Here is a 22,932-nt window from a genome sequence, read left to right as displayed (position 1 = left end):
TACAGAATAAGGCATGTCTAACACTATGTCAACAGATTTTTCTATTCAGTCAAATTAAATAAAAATAAGGTGCTAGGCATTATGTCACATTTGATTATAAAAATGGAATCGATTCATATAATGCAAATATAATCACTCACCTGACAACTGCAGGAAAGGAACTTTAGTAATTGGTTTTATTTAAATGACTAATATGAGAAGTGTGTGTTAGAATACATTCCATATGCACAAAATCATTATTTTGTTTTCAATATCTGATAGAAAAATTAAGGACTTAAACTTAAATTACAATATAATGAATTCTACATTTTGTAAGTGTAGATCCTTATAAACTGCTTTATAGTCCTCTTTCAATTATTTGTCCCTTGGTTGAAAATCAAGGTAATTATCTTTCTTTTTATAATTCTTAAATTATTGGTTTTTATACTTTGATAGAAATGTTTGATAACCAGCAGATGCTTAGAGACTGGAGGATGGGGGTAATTGCCAGAAATTTCTTTGTAGGGGTGTGTGTGTGTGTGTGTGTGTGTGTGTGTGTGTGTGTGTTGTGTGTGTGTTGTGTGTATATTTTCAACCAGCAAGAGACTTAATAGTATCTTTCATCCAATCAGGTCAGCCTTGTTCAGATCTATTCTTTTAAGTTTTCTAAGGTAAGGGTAGTCAGCTCTTGCCAGGGAATATGACTTGTGGATATATGAAATGTGATATATTATTCTAAAGAGGGTTATCATTTAAGATCTTAGTTCTACAGTTATTTGAGATAAAATATTGAAAAGAAAAGTAGTTGAACAAAATGCACATTCTTTATGGTTCTATATCTTTCTGTGTAAATCTAAATTACAGCAGTTATATTATTTTATAATTAGTTTAGCTGATCTGCATAGAGACAAACCTTATGTATCCATTCTTTGAAATCCAGTGTCTTGCATCCAGTTGGTTTGCAATAAATGCTTGTATATTTTAATGTAAGTCAATCAATTTATTTACTTAAAAATATGTCTGCCTAGTCCCTTCGGAAAAGGTAGGGTGGGGTGGGATACAGTTTTTAGAACACATTTATATGTGTATTCACTAACTCTTTTATGTACTGAAATATGTACCTACTCACACAGAATGCCCTTGCCTCACTGCATTCTGTGTTGGACATAAGTCCTAGGTATAACTAAGGTATTTAGGAAGATGATCTTAAATAAAATAAATTAAAATGCAGTTCCCATTGCAAGCAGCATATTTATAAAGACAAGAACCCGAGTCTAGGATACAGATAGTTAGCATGTGCCTTAACCATTAGGCTCAAATTAAGTAACTATAAAAGTCTAGGTCTCCCCAGCAACACAAAACATGTCAGAATTTCCGGTCGTGTTTGCTCCTAAATAAATTGAGAATCCGAACCCCTCTCATTCATCGTTGCTTGAGTTCTACCTTATCTCTCAGCCTATTTACTGCAATACTCTCTAGAGTATGTACCCACCAGTAGAACTACTGGTCATTGGGACACTTAACTCTGAAATGACTTCAGATTTTCAAAATCAGTATGCCATCATACACTATCTCCAGCCATGGATTAGAGTCCCAGCTCTTTTTAAAGATGGTTTTAACTGCTTGAGGTCATTTGCACTTACATGTACATTTATAATCACTTTGTCAATGTCTACTTAAAATGTCTGCTGGGATTTGGATTATGATTGTGTCAAATCTATAGGAATTTGGAAAGAACATGGTGTATCTCTCCACTTATAAGTCTTAAAGTTCCCTCAGAGATGTGTAGTTGTTAGGACTGATGTCTTTCCTGGATCTTAGTATATTTTTTTCTAAGTATTTTATGCTGTGTGCTACTGTAGAGTTACTGTTTTGTTTTTTTAAGCTAGGCTAGCAATTGTTAGTTGCTAGTCTAGAAATGCAGTCATTTTTGCATTTTAAACCTTGTATTCTTGGCTCACTCATTAGCTCTAGTTGATCTTTAGAGATCCCTTAGAATTTTAAAATATGGAATTATGCTATCTGAAAATAGAGACTTTCCTTCCTTCCTTCCTTCCTTCCTTCCTTCCTTCCTTCCTTCCTTCCTTCCTTCCTTCCTTTTTTCCAATATTTATGTATCCATCTTACCTCTTTACCTCATTATTCAGACAAGAAAACTTATCCTGACTGTAGTCAGATGACTCACCCTTCTCTTACACCTGGATTTAGCAGAACTGAGTTTGTGGGAGTAAATAACTAACCTACGAGTCCTATTGCTCCTAGTAGCATTTTTTAACCCAGGCATCTTTGTGCTCTAGCTGTCAATTCTCTAAAATTACATTTCTCTATAATGAGCAGAAAATACGATGCTTAATATTATACATGAATTCAGAGTTGTCAGATTGTAATTACACAAAAGGGCTAACTGAATTTTCAGATGCTGACAGCTTTAAGTGCTGACACTCCTCTGCTAGGCTAGTTTATGGTGACCAGCAGCAAAATCCAAGGGCAGCATGGTTATATCACACTAACCTGTCCTCGGTCCCCAACACTGCTGTGGGAGACACGTAGCTGGAGGAAGCAGCTCTTCCTTTGGCTTTTTTGTAAATGTTAAATCACCCTGACTTCCAGAGTATAGTCAAGATGCCAGCAGCTATTTTTAATCGGAAAATTCCTAATTTTTCGCTAACTAATAATTCCCACACAGCTTATCTAACATACTTAAATTTTTAATTTAAAGATCTTAATGTGTATATTTCTTCATTTCTGCTTTTAACATGGAGCAATTACATTGTGCAGAGGCTAATGGTGTATGTTCTAAATTGGTAGATTGGTGTTTTATAAAGGAACCATTCAACATTGATGTGATATTTTATTGTAGTTTAGAGACAGTGTTGAAGAAGTGAGCTTGTTATGAAATATGATATTTCCCTAAAGGCTGAAGGCACTTTTTTCTTTCCTCAGTTCTAACAGTAGGCTTGACATCAAATAAATTTGACATAGTGGATGATTGTCTTCTGAATGATACAAGAAAAATTGCATAATTTTGTTTATTTGTTCCAAAATGTTAATATTATTATTATATGTTTAATCTTTAAGTTGATTTATATATGTCTTTGTTTAAAGGTATACAATCTATAACTGCGACTCCAATATATTATTGTACATATTTTAAGTATATAAATTTTCCTTTCTGCATGATTGTCATTAAGTGTTCATCATTTAAGTGTGACATTTTATTTATAATAAAATTGACTAATCAAAAATGCAACTTGTATAAAACATGATATAACTGTCTCACTTTTTAATGGGAATATGAAATAGTGGAGAAATACTAGACCAGGATCACCAGAACTGAGTTCTAATCTTAAATATTTAATTAAAAAGTCCCAGTAATTTCAGCAAAATTATAGTCTCCATTTTCTCATCTGTGAAATTAAAAGTAGGATTCAGATGATCTCATTAGACACATGATATTTACAGACAAACATCTGATACTTTCATTGTAATAAGTAAAAACCAGACAGAATCATTTCTAATTTGAATATAATTAATATAAAAGTCTATTCAAAATGAATCCTATTAATATATATTTCCTGAAGAGTGAGAGTATGAATGTGCTTATGTGATGTGATCAGGTCAGTCCATAGTGTGGGAAGGCCATGCCCTAAATTATCATCTGCCTAAAGCAATTGTCATGGGTACCAATTAGATAAATGTGACACAAAATTGCCAATATGTAAATGAAAGATGACATTCTCACAAGGTACTTAAGAGTTTTGAACACTGACTTCGCCACCGCCAATCTGTGTTTATGGTTCTGCACTCTACTTCAGGAACGTCTGTGATATTGGACCTCAGTTCGTCCCCATTTTGCCTTAGTCACTGCATTCTTCTCTCTCGTTCTCCTAACTGTGGTCCTTATGCTTTGTATTCTTTGTACATGGTCCAACCCAGGCTCAAATTCAACCTAACAGGGATTTGTTGCTGTGCCGTGACTATATGTTGTAAATTTTGAATCAAATGCATTGAATTTTACCTCAACTAATCAACTAATCTTTAGCGCATTAAAACTATCCCACTAGAACATTAAATTTTCACAGTCATAGTTCTTTCTGATTCTTATTACAGAGAAAGAAACTCTCATATCTTATAAGCAATAATACTTTTGTTTTCCCAAACTTGGGAGTTAGCAAGAATTAGAATGAAGTAATATACTGATGTGAAATGATGAATTTTTAAAATTTCTCTCTTAAAAAAATCTTCATTATGCAATATTTAAACTATTCAAAGATTTAAAAAATAAAAAAAATCAATGTTTATATATTCTCCAACCAACAAGCCTAAGAAAAAATTTTTATCTACACAGTGAAACACCCGTTGTGTGTGCCTTCATATGTATTGATTTACTACTGGCTTTCACTCAAAATACCCAGGTTTCATCATCATCTCTAATGTGTTTCAAATATCATCTCCAGGAATGATATATTTTAACCAATAGCATTTTGCACTCAATATAGTTATATTTAGCAGTCATTACCTCTGTCCTGTATATTTGATGTACAGTCAAAACAATGCCTCTCAAGCCTACTGTAACAAATTTATTATTCTATATTTGCTTCTAAAATTTTTTGTGCTGCTTTTGACATTTACAATATTTATCTACAGAGACTGATCATGTATATGGTGAGATGTTGGAATAATACTTGTTCTTTGTTTTTTCCCAGGTAAATAACCAATTTTCCCAGTACCGTTTATTGAGTAGTCTTTCACCCCATTGTTATAAATTCCAGCTCTGTCATGCATCACTATTCCATATATCTGTGTGCCAGGTTAGGGGCTCCAGAATATTCCCTCCTGCCCCTTTATCTATCCTTGCATCAATACCCCACTGTATCAATCATTATACCTCCATTAGAAGTCTTCATATCATAAGGGGAAAAAGTTTTACCTCATCCTTCTGTAGCATCTGCCATGATCTTAGATTTGCAAAATTAAGCAAAGTAGCATGTGTGGGTTTTGGTTGGAATTACTTTTATAGATTAGTGTGAGGAGAATCAATATGAATTAAATTGCTCATATAGTTCTTCATTTCCTTAGGACTTTTATCTTTCAACAAAGTTAGATTATTTTCTCCGTGATAGTCTTAATCACGTTTCTTAGATCTCATCCTCTTTTGTATTTTCAGTGCCATTGTAAAACTTATCTTTTCATCTTATATTTTCTACATCTTTGTTACTGGTGAATTGGAAAGCAATTGATTACTGTATATTGATTTTATTGTTGGCTAACTTGCTTAAATTTCTATAATTCTAATAATTTTATGTGGATTCAGTTGTGTTTTTTTTTAAGGTAGGCAATATAATTTCCATAAATAATGACAGTTTTGGGTTCTCTTACATTTTTTTAACCCTTATGTAGTTTTTATTTTTTCCTTGATTAATGAACTTGCTAGGAATTTCATATGTATAATATGTGTGTGTATGTGTATGTATGATGAAAATGTCCTTTTATGTACATATACGTATACGTATATATATATATGTGTGTGTGTGTATATATATATATACACACACACATATATATATATATATATATATATATATATATATACGTTCCCAATTTTAAGGGGATTACTTCTATATTTTGTTATTATCATATTCCCGATTATAAGGGTATTACTTCTATATTTTGTTACTATTAATTATAATGTTTCTACTTTTTCTTAGGCTATATTAAAAATAAATATTTAGAGTTCTTCAGAATTCCAAGCCAAAAAGAAAATGACTTAGAATGGGATCATTCAGATAAGCCTCAAATTTTCTTATGGAACTTTTGAGTCCAGGAAATATAATATCAATACCTACAAAGTTCTGAGTGATAGGAAATCTTATCCAAAAAATCTTGTACTTGGCCAAATTATTATCCAAATGTCAATGAAATAGGCACATCTTCCTAAATATGAAAAATCTTAAACATAACACCTAGAAAGAATTATTGAAAAATAATAATGAAATACAAAATCCTGCCAAAAAATAAATGGAGATGACATAAGGAAAGGACCAACTCCAAAGTCCACATAATTTTCACACAGTCTCACAGAATCAAGGATTTACAAAGAAATTAATCCAGTCAAATAGTCAATGGATATAAAGACACGTGACCATATTCAAGGATGTAAGAACTCAAGGAATATACCTACAAACCCTTCTTAGAACAAATAACTTGACAATAAAGGCAGGACCATTGAAACATGTATAGGTATAGTAACCTCAGGAAGAGAGACTTTATGGTAAAAGGATTTGATAAGCATTGAATCCATTGATCTTTAGATAATTTAGTCAATTGTGAGCAGAATGCAAGATAAATACCATAGAATTTGATATGTCAAAATATGACTAATGAAATACAAACTGCTAAATACATATATATAGTTAAAATGAAAAAGTAAATTGAATGTTTTGCTCTGATTAAATAGTTTTATTAAATATATCTCATTTTTATAAAATTAACTCTAAATATCCATGTATTTACCCTGAACATGACCAAAGAATTTTTATAGAACGTTGGTTATTTTAACAATTATAGTTATTCCCATTTGGTGAAGCTTTTTCTGTCTTCTTTACAATTTTATCATGTTTGAAATTTTTATAATTAGTATAAATGTCATTATTTTTACAAAAAATTATCACATCATATTCTGATTTATTAAATTGAACAATAAAAGAGATATACAGCCTATTAATTTAGATGTATTAATATATCCACAGCAATATTCACAATATGTTTCACAATCACAATATTTTTTGTTTTAAAAGGACTCTTAATTGTGATTTAGTTCAACTCCCTCATTTTACAGGAGAGAATCTGAAAGTCCAAGAGGCTCAAAAGGTTGTCCAACATCACTTAGCTGGCTAGTGATTGAATGAACAAGGGATCAGTTTAATAAATCTTAAATTAATTCATCATAATTGTCATGCAGACAAAATATACACATTGACATACAAGAAAGAACTATTTAAATTCTATTCAAATAATGACTAATAAAGTGATTCATACAGGTGATTCACTTTGATGATTCACTTGTAAAAGTCTTTTGAATGTTGGACTTCTGCTTTCTGCCTCCAATATTGCCTGGTTAACTGAATCTCACTCTAATCTCTTTTCCTACCTTCAACCTTTCCTCCCCAGGCTGTCATGGGCCCCTCTTTGTCTCATTCGACCTGCAGAATATTAGTGTCTTGGCACTTTCTTGAGTGATTTGAAATTATTTTTACATGTTGGTCCGCCTCCACTAGACTCCACGGTCCTTCAAGTCAGGATTTATTTATTATCATATTCCCCAAAGCCTAGCACAATTCCATATATTATTAAGTGCTCTGTGAATATTGGTTGAACTAATTGAATTATATTTAGGAATCTATACACTCCACTAATTATTGAGTATTTACTATGAGTAACATGTATTGAAAAGAGCTGGATCATTCCTTTATGTCTAGAAGAGTATGTAAATTTTACACAAATATGTAAACTTCTACTTCTGTTTTGATCTTATGTTTTTGAACAAGAAACAATTTATGATTTCTATCTGGCAAACGCATTTCAAAGATATCAATATTACCTGTCTAAGATCCCGATAAAATCTCTTTTACAGAGGAACTCTCTCTGCTTTTATATGACTTTTATAACAGTGTCTCTTAAAAGAAATTGACAGTACACTCCAACATGTCCAGGATATACTGGAGATACGGCTTTGAGTAAAAATAAGCTCCTTAGAAAACTTTGCGTATTGTTATTTTTTCTAGAGGAATGATTGAAGGATTTTTTAAAAGGACTTGTACCTAAGCAGAGATTTTAAAATAAAACTGTCATGTTCAATTTGATGTTTTATGATTGTGACATATGAAAAGTACTGTAAAAGTTACAGGGCTATCATTATTTTATTGAAATACTAGGTAAATAGGCTCTTTTCCCATGCATCATCTTGGTCAGAAAAATGCGTTTTGCAAACAGAATTTTTTTTTTGGCATATGAGAAACGACATGGAAGATAAATATGAAGAGTGAGGAGAAAGATAAGTCTTTTAGCAAGGCCTGTACATTTAGATTACAGCAGTGCCCACTGTGGAACCAGCATCTAATTTTTAGTATCATTTCTTTTAAGCAGGCTACACCCTCCTTTTATTTTCCCCAATCAGAATAGTTAAAATAAGCATGTTAGATGATTTCCTTCTCTTCTACTACACCATCCTTTATAGGCTGGGATCCTTCATTCTCTATTGAACTCCTGTTACCTTTCTGATTATCTCCCTCAGAATCCCTTTTCTCCATTTCCCTTTAAATGTCAACCTTTCCTCTTTCTTCTTCCCCTATCCATCCTCTCCCCACCTCCCATGCAGAATGCTGTTGTGGTCTGCTTAGGCTAGAAGACAGTTTCTCTGAGCTCAGTTCCTTCATCTATAAAATGGAAATACTAGGAGTATCGATTGATGTGGGGATTAAATGGCAGAGTGCTTGACACATAGAAATTATTTCATGAGTATCAGCTGTTACTCATGCTTTTCTTCTTCATCAAACTACTCTGCACCCCACTACCCAAGTTCACCATTCAAAAAGATGAGCATGGAGTGAGTCTTCAGATGGCATTCCATATACATTTTCTTTTAAAAGCCAAAAATACATCTCTGTGAAACATTAAAACCTTGTTGATCATATTTTAATATTCCTTACCAGATAGACATATACCTATCTTGTAAGGAATATTACTGGCACATAACTCATAAATTGAGTGTATGGGTTCCCCAATCCTGTAGTGAAAACCAATTTTTAAAGTTCTTTTTTATAGTTCTAGTTTTTCTTTATGCAGATCCAAGAAAGCATGACTATGTATTTTTAGTTTTTGTCTTTCTTATACAAAAGCCATATATGTGTGCCTTGTTTTTTTTTTTCACAACTAAACATATCCTAGAGCCATTTCCACATCCATACATAGGCTATTCCCTGTTTTACATAAGTTAAATAATGTGTCTAGTTATGAAAGAGTAATTTAAGTTTTATTGCATTAAACATCTGAACTAATATAGGATAATTTATCTTCTACCATAAGCACAATGTCTCTTTGCATTAAATCGTGATTTATGTTCTCCAGAAAGGTTTTGTAATTTTTTTGTGTGTGTGTGGGTCTTAGCCTTTCTTTCCAGTGCATTTCTAGACTTTTTATTAACATTTCTGTGGCTATTGTAAATGGAGCTTTCTATTCTACTTTACAAATGATTGTTGTTTGTTCTATTTAAGATTTTGGATTCCTGATAATTTTATAAACTTTTACCTTAGTCAAAAGAATTCTCTTATGCTCTATAATAGGTAGCAGTTGATTCTATGAAGTTTCCCAAATATAGTTATTTCATCTACAAATTATTTTAGCTGTTACCTTCTAATATTCCTATCTCTAATGTCTCTTTTTTAATTGCAGTGGTTAAAATTTCTGCTAATATTTCAACTGTCATACTGCTGAAGGGAATCTTTATTATAATCCTGATTATCCAAAATAATGTGTTTTTCCTTTAAGTATACTATTGGTTTGGGGACTCATTTCAGTGGTGGAAGGAGGGGGCGAGAAAAGAGTGTGTAGTTTTGTCCTGTTAGCACATATATATCACTGCACTTTTATTAACTGACCCAATATTATATTTATTTTTGCTCTGTTTCCCCAAACTGTTTACTTCTTGAAGACAAGTATGAGTTTAATTGTTTTCCTGTTTTAAGCATGCTTTGCATATTGTCAGCATTAATTTATTATGCAACTTGAATTATCAGTTAAGCCACTAAAATTGCAGCCTACTTTAGTTTTCTCTCATGCTCTTGAATAATTTTTAAGTAGATATATTTACCTGCATGTGACAGAGGAATTGATGCCGTTCACATTGACAGACCATGTAAGACTTGGATCAAGAAGGTGGCTTTTGGCTGTGACCTCTGCATAAATAATGTGTATTACCCACAAAGACTGAAAACATTAAGTTATATTTTTGTACATGTTTGTGGCATATAAGCCATTAAAAAGGGGAGACTGGAGGCATTATCAGGAGCAGGCAAACTTGATCTGTCCTAAGTTTCCTTCCTTGAAAACTAAGTATTACATTGATAGAAAAAAATGAATCAGGTTGACCAGATGACAGAACATCTGGAAAGCACAAAGAAAGTGTCAAATGCATAATATGGTGACTATAATTAACAATACTGTATCGTATACTTGAAATTTGCTAAGAGAGTATATTTTAAGTGTTCTCAAAACAACACAAAGAAAAAGAAAAAGGAGAAAACTATAACTATATGATCTGACAGACATATTAGTTAGCTGGACTGTGGTTTCTTTTCACAATATATACGTAGAGTATTACCCCCTATTCACAGTTTGGCTTGGCTTTTCATGGTTTCAGTTAATGAAAGTCAACCAAGGTGCGAACGTATTAAATGGAAAATGCCAGAAATAACAAGCAATTCATAAGTTTTAAATTGCGTGCCATTCTCAGTAACACGATGGAATCTCACGCTGTCCCGCCCAGCATGTGATTCGTTTGTGCTGGGGAGTTGTGAATTCCTAGAGGGCTTAGTTTGAATAAAAGAAGTAGGACGTATGTAAGAAAGCTAAGGTAGAGACGGTGTGGAAGGTTTTGTATGCTAGGCTTATGCCTGATAAGCCGAACCCGTCAATGGTGCCAGGGGATGGAGAAAACTTTAGGGTGATTATTTTGATGGTGAGGTACAGAACACTTTGCAGTAGAGAGAAAGCAGAGGTAGGAAGCCCAATTAGTAAACTATAACGATACTACTACAGTATTATACCAAACTTTGAGTAAGTTACTTAACTTTTCTGCCTGACTGTCCTATTCTGTAAGCCATAATAATTATATTGTTTACCTCATTGGGTTTTGGTGTGGTTTAAACTATGTTAATATTTGTATAGTTCTTAGAACAGTGAGGAAACATAATATTAATAATTAATAATAATAGTTATTAATATATTAATATTACAATATTAACATTGAAATTCAAGATTGCTGCAGCTGCCTGAGGGAAATGATGCTCAAAATGTTGACCCAAAAGAAAAAGTCAGGTTACACCATAAAATTAGAATAATATGGAAACAAATATAAAGCACCCACATCGAATTATGTAGCTCTAAACAGAAAGCTAGTACATTTTAAATTTTTTATGTATTTTTTATTAATGTCAGGTATACAAAGCAATATAATAGACATTTACACCCCTCACAACATGATAATCCCCCACCTATTGCCCCCCTGACATCGTATATAGCTGTTACTATACCATTAACTATATTTCCGATGCTGTACTCCACATCCTGTGATTTATGTATAATTATAGTCGACATTCAATATCATTCAACTTCACTTCATAGACTGTGTAGATGCCTGACCACTGCACCAGTGTATATTTTACATGGCAGCCAAAATTAAATTAGAGAAAATGATAGAAATAAAAGTGTACAGTAGATAAGAAGCACTGCATACAGTTTGCAAAGAAATGAACTACCTTTCTGAGTAAAAGCTCCTGCTTAATGTTTCCTTTCAAGGTAGCTTCATACACTTGAAATCAGTCATCCTTCAAGCTATTTTTTCCTGGGCTTTCGAAGTCCTGAGCTTTCATATCTTCATTCTCTGAGGAGGGAAGCTTCTCTCGGGGACTGAGGTGGATTAGTTCCTCAGGCTTTAAGGCACCCATGCTTTCAAACCCACTTAGTTTATATCTGGACGTTTTCATTGACGCTTGTTTTTTTGTTTTGTTTTGTTTTTGTTTTTTGTTTTGAACATCACTTATTACTGTATAAGATTTATGTCCTTAAAATGAAAAGTTACAAAGCTTGTCCAAAACATATTTTTAAAAGTCTTTTGGGGGGCAAGAATTTATTTGTAACTAAGTATATGGATTTACAGAGTTCTTCCCTGGTTTCATCACAAACAAACCCAGTGTTACCCTTAGGTCCCTGGTTTTAGAAGGAGGAAAGTTTCAAACCCTATCTCTTCTCACTCCTTTCAGTCATCTTTTTTGGTCTCTCCCATCACTTGAGTTTTCAGACATGAAATGTTGCAACTGTGCTGAAGTTTTCAGTGTATCAGAATAAATGAGTAATTTTTCACTGGCTGGTTTCCAATTCTTGAGAATAAGAACTGTCTTCTAGAGATGTACGATGTATTTCTCTGTGATTAACTCAACAGAGAACAAAGGAGAAGGGGTAGGTTTGAAGGAAGACAGAGATATGCAGTTCTAGGTGAGGATTTAATGGGTGAAGTAACTTGTTTTACAACACTTTGGGATTAGTTCATAAAAGTTCTTTAATGGCAAGCTTCAGAATTTCTTTAATAAGCAATGGGTAATGGTGAGGCATTGAAAGATTTGTTGTTCTTTGTTCATTTGTTATTTGGTCAGAAGAGTTACCAGGCCTGTGCTTTAGGACATAGAATATGGCAACAGTTAGGTTGGATTAGAATAAAACAAATGTGAAGGCAGGAAATCAGCTGGGAGGTTACTAGAGCAGTATTTCTTAAAGTGAGATTCCATTCGATTTTTGTAGGGAAAAATGAAAGGGAGGGATGTTTTACATGGATGATTAAATGTATTATGGCAACTAAATGGGTATTTTTTAATGTAGTGGGATGAAATAGTTTCAATGGCTGCTGAGGGAAAAAGGAAAGGCAATGTAAGAAATTTTATCAACCAATCATGAACTAGAAAAAGAGTAAGATAAGTATATTAAAAAGAATAAAATAGAAAATGAGATGGTGAAAAGTTCAGTTATATCACTAACCACCTAAAGGTAAGTGGATTATTCATCTCTGTTGATAAATAGAATGTGTCATAAGTGTACAGCCACAAAGGAAATAATTGACACATTTGACTATGTTAAAATTAAAAACTTCTGCATGACAAATTAAATTGCAAAAAAGTGAAAAGTCAAGCTACAATAGAGGGGAATGGTATTTCCAACACATCTGCCTGATAAAGGATTTAAAATTAAATGACATAAAATTCCTACAAATCAACAAGCAAGAAGAAAAAGAAACAAATATAACATATAACATGGATAAAGCTCAATCATATAATTGGATGTGAAAATTAGGTTTCTTAATGTTTTCTATATGATCTTTTATACTATTAATGTGAAATTTAAGATATAAAAACAGTAATAAATATTGCTTATGAAGGTACGAAAATATAGTGGACATATGAAGTCTTTGATTGGAAGGCTGCACATTAAGGTAATATGTGGTGTGCAGTATATATCCAAAAGAGTTTAATTATTATGTAGTGACTACTGACCTTACAAGCTCTGAAATTTCTTTTAGATCATTACAAACTTTCCTTACAATTAACATTTTAGTAATTCCTTAAATTCATCACCAAGTACAGCAACTGTTTACGGTCCATTGAAATAAATCAAAATTTTTTTTTAACCAGAAACCTCACATCAGTTGAAAAGATAGTGTAAGTACCGCAGGTGAAACCAACATCTGAATATCATCATTACATTTAAAGAGCAATGGATTATTAGAGGCATTGAATAATCCTGTTTTAGTTTTAAACATTTCATTCAGGATAATTCAGAAGGTACGTACACGTAAGCCTAGTTGATATACAAATTTGAAACAAGTCATGGGAATCTGTTTGCTGATTTGTTATTTTAAGTGTATTAAACTTTATAGTTTTAAGGAGGCATAAAAAAGCACTAATTGTTGATAGCAGGAAGAGTCAACATTGGGTGAGTATGCAAATTTACATCAAGACACTGAAGTAAGCTAATGTTTCTACAAGGAGGGTACGTTTAATAGTAAGAATTTATTCTAAGAGCTAGACTAGAAAGCATCCACTTTACAGGAAGGCTGCAGTTTATAACTTGCTCAAGAGCAGTTTTGGTTATGCAAATGTTTAAATGTTATATCCAACTCAATATACCTAAAATTAAACTTCTCATTTCTTAAGGTTTCTGACAATTGCATAAATGCCATCATTCACTTAGCTACATAGACACAAAAACTTTGATCTGTCTTTAATTCATGTTTCTCATATGGAGTTTGTTGTGAAAGTCTAAATTTTTCCCATAATGCTTTTCATCTTGGCTCTCTCTCTTTCTCTCTCTCCACTGTCTTCAACATTGATTGAATTGTATTCTCTGTCTTTGGTACGAATGTAGTAATTACATTTTTATATGTTCATGGTCATTATTAACTCTGCTACTGATCTAATATTCTTTAAATTTTATTTGCATAATTTCACTGTCTTATAAAATCAGTCATTGACTCCCATTTTCCGCTGCACCAAATAAAAACAGTCTTTGATTTTTAAGGTTCTTTGCCATTTTTATTTTTAGTTTTCATTTCCTTCCTAGATGTGCTTTTTTTATTTCTCAATTCAAGCCATTCTCACCGTATCTCAGGGGCATCTCCTTTTGGGGTTTTGCCCATAGATTTTGAGACAGTTTAGGTAATAGAAGAAAAAAATCATTGGCAATGCCAAGATTTGATTCTGTGTGACTGAAAATATGGTTACCAAATGGAGGAAATAAGAAATTCAGGAGGAGGAGGAGTTAACTAAAGAGGAAATATTTTGAGGTTTGATTTACTTGCTGGTCAAAATGACAGCTGGAAGTTGTGATCCTGAAACTTCAGGAATTGTATCTTTGGATGATTGAACCCTATGCTAATTGGGCCCATAGAATAAAAATGAACCGGTTGTACAGGGGAATATAGTTTTCACTGATTATTCAGTTCCACCTCTACAACTGACTGATGAAAATAAAACATCATGAATTTCAAATAACATGTTGATATAAAGCCAAAGAATATTCTCACTTAGAGAAACTAAAACCCAAAAGACATGCTTCTTTCCTGAACATCTTGAAAGGACTTTTTGTTTCCTATCATGTCTGTGTGGGGCTCTCTGGAAGCAAGGAGGTGGAAGAGCAAAATTGTAAGTATCCTTCCAGTGCTGTGATTGTTTCTAAAAATTGCTGCTTCTTGGGGTACTTCTCAGCAGGACTACTCTTCAACTAGTTTTCATTCTCATGATAATGATGACAGTTTCACACTCTCAACTGAAAACTTGCTGCTGCTGGGAAGCATTTCATTTCTGGCTGTGACTCTAAACCATATGTGTATTCTCTCCCTGTATTTTATTGATGGCATGGTAGAAAAATGCAATCGAGACAACTATCTGTGTTCAGGTCAAAAAAAAAACAAAAACTCTTGGTCTCCTCAAATATTGCCACTGGTGCCAATTTTGGCATCATTATCTGTCCCTTAGGAATTTCAAAATTGTTTTTCTGGATAAAGAGAAAGCAAGATAATGGAATCAGAAAACACTAACACATTCATTTTGGTCTTTCCAACTACATGGAATGAGAAAAATTGAGATAGACATACTGCTCTCAAAGCATTTTTCTAATGTTAATGGATAGCAGTATTTATATTTTGCATTAAACATTGGTGAATGATGCAAAGCTTGTGAGTTACAAAGTTGGTGAGAATTTTCTCATAAACATGAATTTTAAATTATACTCCAATGAGAAAAAAAAGACTTTTTTTTTTTTAATTTTTTGGTCCTGCAATTTATATTTAAATAGGTGAGTGTTTATGCAGAGATAGATGTATATAGAGTCATGTATATTAACTACTTTTTATAAAAACAAAGTGTGTCTTTCAATAGGACCATCTGTATTTTGTGAGAAGATGAAAACCCAGGACAAAATACTGCAATTCCTCAGAGTATAAGCCTGCAATAACTATTCCTGGATGGGCTTTGCTTGTTTATCTATTTGTTGTCTGAATATGTTCATCTGATACACCATCATAAATAAATAATTGAATCCTACACCCCAAATTATCATTTATATAGTATAATATGTTGCTTTCAGAAGGGAGCATAAATATAAGCCAACCCAGATACGCCACTTTCTTCTGTATCCCTTAAAATCTCTAGAGATGAAGTTTCTATGACTCCCTTCAGTGCAATGGAAGCTTCAGGTATGACAACTCCTGTCATCAGAAATTCTTCCAAGTTCCTCACCAAAATCCTTTAGAAGTACAGGGTTCATTAAGTCACTAGCTGGGGATTGAACAGGCCCATTAAATTTGACATTTGGTGAAGTTAAAGCTTGTGAATGGGTCTTAGCTAAATAATGTAATTATGGTTATGAACTAAAGCCAAGAAATCTGCCATCTACTTCACAGTGAGTCTTAAATGGGCAGAGTATGTCCTTTGTGTAACATCGTCTTGAAAAGGAGAAAGCACTAAGGAAAAGGAACGGATCTAAAGGAAAATGGGAAGGAATAAAGAGGGTATGTAATTATGGCAAGCTGCTCTGTGGGCTAATGCAGTAGAAAACAAAAGCTGGGGAGCAGCTGGGGATCCTGGGGATTTCTGGAATTTTGGCAACAACATGGAATTTTCTAGAAGGAAAATCTGAAGGGTACCCAGGATCCTATTTGAGGAGACAACTGGCATGTGGAGAACATAACTCTGAGAAGGTAAATTCAGTTATTTCTCCAGGAGAGAGGGAAGCAGCATCTCAACAGTGATGAGCAGGCAAGAGTGTCATCCTCTGAGAGAAACTGCGGGAGAAGGTGAATCTTCTTAGAAGCAATAATTCTGCTGCGAACCAGCCCAATGGGCTGCTAACCTGCATCTTTCGATGCCCTTGAAGAGCCAAGCAGTATTTGAAGAGACTGCACCGTCTCCTCCCATACACTGCTAATGAAGGACATTTGTGTATTTTGTCTCATGGAACAAAAATAAAAATAAGGTACCTAATTTCATTCATGTGGTTCTCTTTCATGCTGTCGAAGAATTTGTGTCTTTCATTTATAAGCAAAATAAAACCTATTCCTTTTTATTTTTCTCAGAGGACTGATTTCCTGATCTGAAGCTGTCATTTTTCCTGCTCATCTCTGAAATTTCCCCAGGCTACTCATATAAAACACCAGATCCAGAGCCTAACGCAGAACATAGTATACTGTTAAACCCCTGTTAGATGAAGAGTAACAGAGAGATGATCTCCTCATGCTTCCACTTATTTTGTTCTTCCAGGGTGAAGGGTGCTGACTCATGCTGAGTTTGACAGCACTGAGACAAAATGATACTTCCCAACTCTCTTTCCAGGCCCATTTTATTATTTTACTTCTATCACAAAGAAAAATGTTTTTAGAAACTATGCCCAAAAAAATAAAACACACACACACAACAAAACCTCTGCATTTATTAAATGATTATTTTATTACTTTAAGTTTAAAAATTCAAGGATGCAGCTGATCAGAATATAACTTTTCTGTAGCCATGATGAATTCACATTACTTTTCCCCAACAAATTAGCGCTTGTCATTAGACTTTTGAAATATCAAAATAGCTTATTTGAAACAAACAGAAATGGAAAAACATTGTACAAAATACCTGACCCAATACCAGTAATCTTCAAAACTGTCAAGGTCATGAAAAGCAAAAAAAAAGATAGATAGAGAAACTATCAAAGATCAGAGGAGACTAAGGAGCCAGGAAAAGTAAATACAATGTTGTATCTGGGAATGGATCCCAAAACAGAACAGGACATGAGTGGAAAAAAACTGGTGATTACTGAATAGAATTTGTAGTTTAGATCATATTATTTTACCAAAATTAATTCTTAGTTTTGAAAACGGTACCGTGATTATTTAGGATGTAACATTAAGGGGATCTGGGTAAAGTTTTCAGGGGAACTCTCTGTACCATTTTTGCAAATGATTTATAAATCTAAAATAATCTCAAAATAAGAAAACAATAAATGAAAGGCCTCAGCTTGGTAAGCAGTCTATTATATCAAGTCTTTAACCATCAGTTTTATCTATATGTAGTCACCTCTGTTAATGTAATAGTAAAGGATAAGGTACTATTTAAAATACCAAATCTATTTTTCCTTATTATTCGTTACCAGGTTTTTCCTATAGTAATACTGAGTACCTAAATGGAAACACTTAAACGTTCTGACTCATGTTTAACTCACACCTTAATAGAAAATAACTACAGTCATGCAAGATGGGGCATTGCAGTCAGTGAGTATGTGTTTTTGTGTGCCTCCATGAGTATTATAAGGTTTCATTTGACCGCACCATGGTTTCTGAGCTACAAGCAATAAAGGGCAAAGGGTGCAGGGAAAAGCAGTCCTCCTTAGGAAAGAACAGAAACCGTACTACCAGGGTTAGTCTCAATTCCATTCAAAGAGGGTCTTCCCACCTCAACTGAGATTCAAAATCCGTTAGTAAATAGCCACAAGATAAATACACCCCACTTTGCAAATGATATTTTTTGTTTATCTGCCTCCAATCTCTCAAATGTCTACTCAGATTCATGCAACTGTTTTTCACTTCCGCAGTCTTACTACCACTACAACTACCTCAACTATCAACCAACACCATTTCTGCCAATAAAAATAAAATCTAAAAATATCTGTCTTAGCTTGGACAGCTATAACAAAATACCATAGACTGGGGGTTGGGGGCGATGCTTGAACAACAGACAATGATTTTCTCACAGTTCTGGAGGTTAGAATTCCAAGATCAAGGTGCCAGGATGACCAGGTTATGGGTGGAGACTCTTTCCTGATTTGCAGGTGGCAACCATGTCAGTGCGCTCACATGACCTCTTTTTTTTGTGAGAACTCAGAGAGAGAGAGCAAGTTCTCTGGTGTCTCTTCTTCTAAGGGCACTAATCCCATCCTGAGAGTCTCATCCTTATGACCTCATCTAACCCTACTGATCTCCCAAAGGCCCCATCTCGAAACACCATCACTTGAGGGTGAGGAATTCAGCCCATGAATTTTGGGAGGACAGAATTCAATCCACAGCATTACCAAAACCCCAGAGTTTCAGTTAAGAATGTGTGGGCTACACTCCAAACATATATACCGGGTGCATTCTGCTGACTGTCTTATGAAATCCTCAACTTCCTGAGGTGTACTGACCTTAATCTGTAGATGTGGAAGTTAGGTCTTAGAGAAGTTAAAATAACTTCTGCAAGACAAGACGTTTAATAAATAGCAGAACCAGCACTGAAAATAAAATTGTTCTGATTTAAAAACTGTGTTCTTAGGCATTACAATAAAATACCCTAAATCGTAATGGAAACAGGTGTAATTTATATTAAAGACCGAGTGAAATGATTTATTCTATGCAAAAATTATTTCATGCTATATTGTGGAGAGAGTAATTTTAGGAAGAGAGTAAATTTGATGCTTTCCCCGCCTTTGTTGTCAGCTGTGTATTGATGAATATAAATAGGTATATTGATTAACAATATCTAAACCATTGTGAAATTAGCAGGAGCTCATTTGTATTCAATGGAATATTTAAACAGTTTTGTCTATTGATGTTATATGTAACATAATTCTCAAAATCATGGGGATTATTTGAAACCTTAAAATAGATCGGTACAAGCAATGATTTTTACAGTGTATGCAAATATCCATAATGGTTATTATGTGCTGAACAAGGTCTATTGCTAAGAGCATTTTATCTGTTTTATATTATACTATTCTCTGTTATTTTCTTTAAAGTGCATTTTAAAAATTTTATTCCCAATGGATTAATTGAATAGATAAGTTCCTGATGCTACTAAACTCATGTAAAAAGATAGATAATAAGATTCTTTTATTTCCTTTCAGATTTTCAGACGATGCTGGTTGGTTTTCAAGAAGGCTTCTAGTAAAGGACCCAGAAGACTAGAAAAATTTCCAGATGAAAAGGCAGCGTATTTCAGAAATTTCCATAAGGTAAGTTACAGTCTTCGGAATTGCTGGGGAATAACTGGACCCTTGGCAACAACTTGTGGAGACATTTCTTTTGATAGATGAAATCTGCAGAGGCAAAAATGCATGGCCAGGATAAAATGTCTCTGTTCCAATAAAATGCAAAAGTTATTTTTCTCCTTTATCTTAATCATCTGCTGTAAATGCCAGTGGTACCTCTGCAAAATGAAAGACTCATTTTTATTGCTGCTTTGCAAAATGAGATGACTCATAACTCAACCAGATCATTTCCCAAGGTGCTGAGTGGGCATTTCCCGTCTGTTCAGGTTAATTGTACATTTGTTACTTTGATTTCAACTGTCGGCAATATTTAGGAGATAAAACTTTTGAGGATGGAGTTAGCAGTGCTAATGACACTTAATGTACATGGCATTTGCTGATTACAGCCTTAGCAAGACAGTGGTCGACATCAAACATGCTGATGTGTACAGATGTGGCAGAAATTCTATGAATGAAATACCAATTTCTTAAGAATTAAAAGTATGTAAGAAATAACCCTACGATGATGCTAGATATGCTGCCTCAAGTTATCTTTGAGTAAAACATCAAAACACAGTTCCGTATTTGCTAGTACTATGGAGGAGACATGATCAGGACTCAGAATTGTCAAACAGTATTGTTCGTTGGTAGAACGAGCTCGTTGGTAAAATGTGTTAATAAGCTCAGTCAAGATTCCTATTCCTCACTGGGTATAACATAGAGTAAGCTACCCTGACTAATGGAATGAACCTGTGGAATTTATTTTATGTGACATATAGATCTGATTTCTCCTTTTATTAAACAGAGTGGTTGCCAGGGGTAAGGGAGTGCAGGTGGGACATATAGGAGGTGTGCAGAGAATTTTTAGGTCAATGAAACTACTCTGTATAACACTGGATCTAATAAAAACATTGAAGGTATAGTTAAAATCCTTCTCACCAAGAAAAGTTTAGGTCCATATTATTTTACTCATGAATACCTCAACATATTTAAGGGGAAAAAAGAATCTACATAAATAGTTAAGGAAAATGAAAAAGGTGGAAGACTTTTCAACTCTGTCAGACCAGTATTATCTGAAAAACAAAACTAGACAAAGACATTAAAAGAAAGTGACTGACCAATATCCCTACGAACGTAAATTTCTTAACAAGCTAATCTAATTCAACAATATATTAAAATGATAACATATGACCAGGTGACATTTATGATAGAAATTCAAGGTTGTGTTGTTTTAACATTTGAAAATCAATCAATGTGATAATGTAGAACAAAAGAGAAAATATATCATAGGATCCTTTCAATAGATACAGAAAAGGCATTTGACAAAATTCAACATTCATTTATGATTTAAAACTCTCAGAAAATTAAGAATAGAGTGAACTTCCTTAATAATATTTTTTTTAAAAAAAGTGTATGTGTCTAACAAAACCCACTGAAAAGAAAAAGGAAGAACCATTTCTATTCTCAGTGACATAATTGTTTGTTGAAAATTCTTGCTCATCTTCAAAACAAGCCCTAGAACTAATGAATAAATTTGGTGAATGATATGTCTATAATTAATTACACTTTTAATAACAGTTAATACTTGGTAGATTAAACTTTTAGAAGGAACTGAATTTGCAATAGTGCTAACAAAGAATTCTGAATACATTTATCAAAGCACATGTAAAACCTCTACACTGAAAATTATGGAACATAATTGAGAGAATTAAAGAAGGATGATACAAATAAATGATGAGATATAAAATATTCTTAGCAGATTCAATATTGTTTGAGTATCAACTCGCCCCAATTTGTTATATATTTAGCATAATTATAATCAAAATTTCAGGAGATATACAAAAAAGATATACAAAAAATATATTTTTGTATAGATATTGACAACCTCATCCCATATGGATATTGTACAACCTATAAAGTTACAGAAATCATGATAAAGTGATTTTGCAAGAAAACATCTATGTAGATCAATGGAAGGGAATAGAGACGTTGGAAATGAACTCACACATATATGGTCAATTGCATTTGAGAAAGATACAAAGATGAGACAATAGGTAAAAAAACCAGTCTTTCCAACAAACTGTGCCAGAACTGGTGGTCTCTATGTAAGTAAGTGAACATGGATCTTCCTTCACACTATACACAAAATAAACTCAAAACAGATCATCAGTCTAAATGTAAATGCTAAAACTATAAAAATCTCAATAGTAAATGTAGGAGAAAATCATTTCTACCTTGTGAACATTTCTCAGGACACAAAAAGTATGAACCAGAAGAAATAATTGGTAAATTGAATGATATTGAAATGTAAATTTTTTTCTCTTCAAAAGAGCCAAGCAACAAAATAAAAAGGCAAGTCAGTCTGGAAAAAAGTTATGCAAATGTGTATCTGACAAAGAACATGTATCCAGAATACTTAAAGAATTCATACAACTCAATAATGAGAAGATGAACAAACCAATATTTAAAAATGGGGAAAAAAATGTGAACATTTTCCAAAGTAAGATATATGAACAGCAGCTAAGAACATGAAAAGTTATCTTCAAAATTTAAATTCAAACCAAAATAAGATACCACTATCCACCCATTAGAATGGCTAAAATTGTAAAGGCTGAAACTAACTAGAGTTGTCAAAAATGTGGAGTATCTAGAACCCATATATTGCTGATAGAAATGGAAAATTGTACAAGCACTTTTTAAAATTGTTGGGCAGTTTCTTCAAAAAGTTAAACATATGATCCAGCCATTCCACTTCTGGGAATAGACGCCTCCCCCCCAAAAAATGAATAGCTGTATCCAAATAAACACATGTACAAAAATGTTCATAGCAGCTTTATTCAAAGTAGCCAAAATGTGGGAAAAATGCAAACAGGAAAATGAATATTGTGATCTATCCATCAATGGAATACCACTGAACAATACAAAGGAAAGACCTACTGATACATATAATAACAGATGAATCTCAGAATCCTTATGCTGATTGAGAGACATCAGACACAAAATAATACATATTGTAGGATTTCATACTTATTTAATAGTAACAAAATTGTTTTGTCGGTTGCCTAGTTTGAGGGAGGAACGCATGGAGGGATCGACTGCAAATAAACATGAGACAGTTTGAGGGGATGATGGAAGTGTTCTTTATCT

At 33.3% G+C, this 22,932-nt stretch overlaps 1 protein-coding gene across 1 annotated transcript in view; it reads left to right on the top strand.

Annotated features, from left to right (window-relative positions):
- Positions 1–22,932, top strand: part of DOK6 (docking protein 6) — a 300,556-nt gene that overhangs the window by 70,525 nt on the left and 207,099 nt on the right. Inside the window, exon 2 of the mRNA XM_081079009.1 lies at positions 19,663–19,770. Coding sequence (XP_080935135.1) covers positions 19,663–19,770 — 108 coding nt within the window. The remainder of the gene's footprint in view (positions 1–19,662; positions 19,771–22,932) is intronic.

This window comes from Rhinolophus hipposideros (assembly GCF_964194185.1).
Source record: "Rhinolophus hipposideros genome assembly, chromosome: 17".
In the NCBI taxonomy this organism is placed as follows: domain Eukaryota; kingdom Metazoa; phylum Chordata; class Mammalia; order Chiroptera; family Rhinolophidae; genus Rhinolophus; species Rhinolophus hipposideros.
The sequence above is the reverse complement of the archived record's forward strand: the minus strand, read 5'-3'. Positions and strand labels throughout refer to the sequence as shown.